This window comes from Falco rusticolus, chromosome 3, assembly GCF_015220075.1.
Source record: "Falco rusticolus isolate bFalRus1 chromosome 3, bFalRus1.pri, whole genome shotgun sequence".
In the NCBI taxonomy this organism is placed as follows: domain Eukaryota; kingdom Metazoa; phylum Chordata; class Aves; order Falconiformes; family Falconidae; genus Falco; species Falco rusticolus.
In genome coordinates, this window is record NC_051189.1 from 105430015 (window position 1) to 105436014 (window position 6000).

At 61.5% G+C, this 6000-nt stretch overlaps 1 protein-coding gene across 3 annotated transcripts in view; it reads right to left on the bottom strand.

Moving 5' to 3' along the window:
* AJAP1 (adherens junctions associated protein 1) overlaps positions 1-3559 on the bottom strand; it is a 46983-nt gene extending 43424 nt beyond the window's left edge. For 2 of the 3 annotated variants that reach the window (XM_037381396.1, XM_037381394.1), the window contains exon 1: positions 2655-2948. In XM_037381396.1, coding sequence (XP_037237293.1) covers positions 2655-2683 — 29 coding nt within the window. In that variant the 5' untranslated portion in view covers positions 2684-2948. Of the gene's footprint in view, positions 1-2654; positions 2949-3255 lie in introns of those variants that run through there. The other variant, XM_037381397.1, reaches the window with a different exon arrangement.
* Positions 3560-6000: the final 2441 nt, after the last annotated feature.

The window sequence follows — 6000 nt, forward strand, 5'->3', positions numbered from 1 at the left end:
TTGGCAGTGACTACGAGGCCCATAAAGTTTCCTCAGTGTCAATGCACAGGGATGTATGCTTTTAATGAGTTGTTTTATACAATCAGGAAGAAATTGCAAACAGTGTTTTTCCTCATACTGCAAATCATGCCGGAGCAAAATTCTGTAAAAATCATGCCATACTGTTTAAAAAGCGATATTTGTAGCTATGGAAGGGAAGTCCTCAGCCAGAGCTAGGAGCCAGGGAGGCGGCACGTCGCAGAAAGCTGCCATGCCCTTATAGACAGGCGCAGGAACCCACACAGATGCGTGCACGCACACGTATGTCAGTGCACGCTTGGGAAGCAACAGAGTAGCTGCTGTCCCCCCAAATACCAGACCTGTGCCCCACAGCACCCACGGCTGTGCCTGCCACGCTGCGAAGGGCACAATGGACCCGCAGCATCCCCGGGACCTCGCTGGGGCCATAAGGGGCCACACTGCACACCCAGCCCCGCTGCCTGCAGCGCTCAGAACCGGGGAGCGGCAGGCTCCCCTTCACGAAAGCAAGGGCAGAATAATTCCGAGTGATGCGAGTTTGCAGGTCTTGCCCTCCTCAGCTGAAAAGCAAGGCTCGCCTGCAAGGTCAGGCGGCTGCTGCTGCCCTGGGGTGAAAGGAATCCGACTTGAAAGGAGCAATAAGGTACCATCTCCCCACGGCAGCCAGCAGCTCCAGGCAGAGACTGTGCGGGGTGAAATGGGCACTGGAAAGGTCTACTGCTTCTCTTGGAGCTATTTTTCCAGCAGTCTTCAAGAAAATGAGGGGAAATGACATGGGAAATGTCAGAAATAAAGCCAGAAGCAATTAGAGTTAGAGAGAAGTGAGAGCAGCAGGCAAGGTTAGCAGTAAAGTTATCTCTTATTAAAAATAAAACACGGAGGGACTGAAGGCTGACGAGGTGGCAAAGAGGACAGCCTGACGCTGGGGATCCAGGATACACAGCACAGGAATTTGCAAGGCAAACCGAGGAGAGAAGAGACCGGAAGGCTCCTGTTTTCATTGCTAAACTCTTCACAAAAATAAAAAAGCAGAGGGCGTCCTCTGTTTCCAAGATAACGGTCTTCTGCTGGCTCCAGCCTCAGGAAGCAGCCCTCCAGCTCCACTGGGCTGTTCACCTGCCACACATTAAATCCAAATGCAAGGCACCCTGAAAAACATCTCAGGTGCTTTCCCTAGGAGTAATTCCTAAGGCCACTACATCACCACAGACTCCCTGGAGACTCTGCCCTTCCCACCATGCAGCAGCACATCCTCAGAGGACAGACGGACAGATGGATGGACATCTCTGGTGGCAGCGTGAAGATGCTTGCGTGACCGGGCCGTCGGGGTACCTCGGCCAGGGCATGGGACGAGGCCGGGGGGCATCAGGAGCTCGCTTGCCACGTGCCTCTGGAATATGCTGCCTGGCACGGGCGAGTGTAAATCAAAAGCCAAGAGTCTCCCCCAGCTCCTCGGCACAGACAAAAACCTCAGTTGCAAGTTTCACCCTCCAGGACTCCGTCCAAAGCTCAGGCAGAGGGACAATGCCTGCCGCGGCTCCAAAGGGCGACAGACAAAGGCCTCTCCCATCACCCGCAGCGTTTGGGGGGCTCTGCCCACCTCCCCTCCCGCACCCCCAAAGCAGCAGCCATGTTCTGCCGGAGCGCAGGGGTGCGGGGAGCGGAGTGGGCTGATGGGCTCCCCTAGTTGCTGCGTGGGGGAGGGCGGGCGGCGGGGACCACATCCATCCACTCACCCCGCAGCCATGCATGGTGCCCAGTCCCGCTCCCCGGGGAGCGGCAGCAGGGGCCGGTGCCAGCCGCGGGAGCAGGACCCCTTGCCTTGGGACCCCTCTGCAGCAGCAAGACCCTCCAGGCTGCCGGACAACACGGCAACGCGCCCGAGCCACTGTCCCGCTGCGCGGAGGGGATGCTCGGGGCAGGGGCAGGCTCTGACCCCTGCCCCACACGAACCAAACTAGGGCTTTTTAGATAGAAAATCTGGCTGAGGAAGGGGTGGCGGGGGGGGGGGGGGGAAGGGATCACAAATCTTACAGCAGCGTAGTTTTCCTTCCGATCTCACTTGTTTAACACGCTGCTGCTTCAAACGTATTGCACCCAGATGGGCTCAAAGCCCAGAAAAGCGGGTACGGCTGCGGTTGCGGGGGGGGGGGGGGGGGGGGCGGGCAGGGGCTGGTGGGGGTGAGCGTGCTCCAAGCACGGTACCGGGGAAATAACAAGATTTCGGCTCGGATGACTTCGCAGCGGTAATGGAAATGTGTTACGTAACACTTTGCCTCCGTCCCCCCTTTGCTTTGTAATTCCCGTTTAATCTCCCCACCACAGCCCCCCCCCCCCCACACACACACTCACTTCTCCCGGCCCCGGCTCCGGACCCCGCCGGGGCGGCAGGGGGGGGCCTGCCCGGCGGCGGGACCGCGGCGCACGGCTGCCCCGGGGCTAGGCGGCCGAGCGGGGCGGGGGGAGCCGGCCGGAGGCCATCCCGGAGCGGGGACCGGCCGCGTCCCCCCGAGCGCCGGCAGCCCCCCGCCCCGCTCACCATCCCGCGCCCCGCTCCGCCAAGTTCATCGCCGCACTCCGCGAGTGCGGCCGGCCGGGTGGCGGCGAGGAGCGGGGCCGCCGCTCCCCGGCCCTACCTGCTTCCCGAGAGCCGTCGCATCCACATCGTCACGTCTCCCGGCCCGGCCCGGCGGGGCTCACCGCCTCAGCTCTCCATCCGGGCGCGCCGCCCCGCGCCCGCGGCAGCGCTCAGCGGGGCAGGCGGCGGCCAGCGGGGCGGGCATGCCCGGGGGCCGGCGGAGGTCGGGCTGCGCCGGCTGCCCTGGCCCCTCAGCAACGGCGGCGGGGCAGCTGCGCGCCCGCGGAGGCTGCGCGCCCCATGCGCGGCGGGGGAGGCGCGGCTGGGCTCGGCGCGGCGCGGCTGGGCTCAGCGCGGCGCGCCCGCGTCTGTGCGCGCACCCGCGGGGCGGGGGGCGGGGGTGGGGGGCGCCGCGGCACGGGGAAGTTGCGCGGGGAGGAGGCGGGGGCGGAGCGCGGCCCCTCCGCGGCGGGGCTTGGGGCGGGGGGCTGTGCGCGGCTCCGCGCGGCTCCGGCGGCGGGCAGGGTCCCGCGGGGGACCAGCCTTCCCCGAGCCCGCGCCCCCGGACGCCGCCTGCCCCTCGGAGCTCGCCCGTGGCCCCCGGAGCTCGCCCGTGGCTCCCCGGGGGGCGGCTGCTCGCCCTGGCCGGCCGCACGCACCTGCTCTAGCCCCAGCGCCCGCGCAGTCCTGCGCCCGGAGCAGCTCCGCGCTCGGCACCGAGGGGTCCCCCGAGCCGCCGGGGTCTCCGGCACGGCACGGCCCCGCGAAGCCCCGGGGAGGCGTGCTGGGGAAGGCGGGGGGGTTGCCTCGCCCCCCGGCCCCGCTGGCCGGAGCAGCGGGCCCGGCGGCGGCCGCAGCGTGCTCCACCAGCCGGCCGTACGAGCAGGCGCAGGCTGCCGGGGGGAGCCGGGCGGCACCGCCAGCGCATCCCGCGGCTGCTCCCGCACGGCTCTTCTGCGGGACGGAGCGGCCGGCAAAGCGGGAGCGCTGGCGACTGGCCTCTCCCCGGCAGCCGCCTCCTCCTCCGGCCCCCGAACCGCGGAGATTCGCAGCCACCGCCGCCACCGAGCCTCCTTCGGCTGAAAGTTGGTGCCTTTTTTTTTTGCTCTGCGCTCGCTTAAAGACAACCGAGCGCAAGGAGGACAAGTGCACGCGTGGGGAAAGGCTTTGGTTATTTTAAGAGGTGTTTCATCACAGCCCGATACGCGTTCGCTCCTTCCAGGGGGGCTGCCAGTAAGAAGCTAAATTATTCCTGCAGCTAGTTGTGTCGAAAGAAAAGTGTCTCTCTTGAAACAAGGAGCCTTTGGATGCTTTCCGTTCAGTTGCCGCAAGACGCGAAGTTTTTGCATTAATCTGGGGACAGACTCTCCTCAGCTGCTCCTGGCTACCTGCGAGGAGCCGGACTGCGGTTTGCAGAGCCCGGACTGCCTGGCGGTCCCCTCGTCCTCTGGCTCCGCAGGGGGCCAGCAGGGAAGGGGCACTGCACACCCACAGCTCGCTCGGTTCAAAACAGCCACCCCAGAGAGCAAGACCTAAGTAGGAACAAGTCTCTCCGCTGCCTTTCTGAGTCACTGGGTTTCTTTTCTGCCTCTCTATAAACTTGTTCTAGAAAAAGAAGGAGCCTCCTTTCAGCCAGGCAGCCTGCTGAAAGGTCAGCATTGTCCCTGTGACACCTCGCAAGTCCCCGCTCCGTATTGTGCTCCCGCTGGATCGGCTCCGACTGCCGCTAGAAGTGCTGTAGTTCAGCATCCAAATCCCCATGTTACTTGGAGTTGGATTCCTGGTCAGAAGGAACCTGCTTTGGGAAGGATGAAGTCTCGGGGGTTGGCCTGAAGAGCAGCTGTCCCCAAGGCCAGTGACAACCAGGACCACGGCTCTGCTCAGGCAGAGCTCTTGTCCCTCCGCAGCCTGGGGGGAGGGAGCCGTAAGACCCAGGGACGTTCCTTACGTGCAAAGCCACAACTGTACGCACGATGTCCGTAGCTGCAAATTACAACAGCTTCAGCAAAAACAGGTAACAAAGCACAAGAACCACCTGGACGCAGCCTTTCTGGGGGCGGTGTGTGCGGTGACTTGAAAGAGGAAGCTCAGCTTTACTGCGAGCCCAGTGACTTTATCCTCCATTAAACCCGGCTAACTAACATGAAAGATCTTTAGAGAGAAGAAGGGAAGAGCTTGCAATTGTCAGTCTCGTAAGAGTCTGTTCTGGAGCCTGAGAGATACTGGAACGCAGTTAAGTAGAAGACAATCAATTACGGCTTACATAAACCCAAACGAGCAAACATTAATGAGAGCTATCTTGTATCTGAAACAAATCCTCTTAACTCATCCCCACTTCAAAAAATATTATTTCCCCATTTGTGCTGTCTGCATGGAACCAGCATGGGGATTGCACGCTGGGGCACCACCCTGGGGTGGGGGGCAGGACCGCGGCCAGGCAGCTCTGGGGCCTGGCAGCCCAGGTCGAGCTTGAGAAAGGGGTCTGGAAGCCAGCAGGAAATTCTGAGCATATTTATTTGGCTGTAAACAGCTGTGATACCTCTACATACATAAGTAAAGCAAGCGAGCCCTGGTAATGTATAGCCCTGTGCTCTTGCCATCAGCTTTCCTCTGGCCCTGAGCCTCTTCGAGAGCTTCTGTCCTCTGCCCTGCATTGAAACATCACCAGCCAGAAGCTCCCAGAGTACTTTTGAACCAGAAAAAAACCCAAGAGATCAAAGGAGAGTTGAGGCTTTCAACAGGAGCAAAGCAAGCGTGCACACAAAGCTTTTATGTATAGGCCATTACTTGGGTTCGGGGCCGGTTTGAGATGCTTGGAGTGTAAACCTCACCGGGAGCGGGGGAGGTGGCCAGGGCCTGGGCATCTGACCCTCCAGAGAGCCCTGCCTGCTGCCTGCCTGCCGCCGGGCCAGGCAACACATGAGCCCCTCACTTCTGCGCCTTCTGAAAACAGCCAGCACACCCGTTTTCCCGGCGTTTTGAAAAGCAGATCCATGCCCATCAGCAATCTTGGCCCCTTTTGTCTGGCTCGTGTACTCAGCAGTGCTGCCGGGGTTGCCTAGCAGGGAGCGGGTGGCAGGCGATGGAGCAGCCCGCTGCGGGAGCAGGAACTGTGAATTATTCCACCATTTAAGTAGGAGGGAAGGAAGTCATTAGTGAATTCGTTTGTCTAGCTTGTCCTTCTCAGAGTCATCTCTCCAAAGAGAGTGAAGTTCCTGATGCTGGTGCAAAGCTGTAAGCACTGACAGGAACTGGCTGCTGCACTGTGGGTCACAGATGTTTGTGCAGACCTGTGTTCTGGAAGAAATGAGCAGGTTTCCCTATGATCCGAAACTGCACTTCCCAGGTTTTCCGTAACAGCACCTGCATTATCACCCACGACCCTCTGCTCCAGCAAGCTTTAA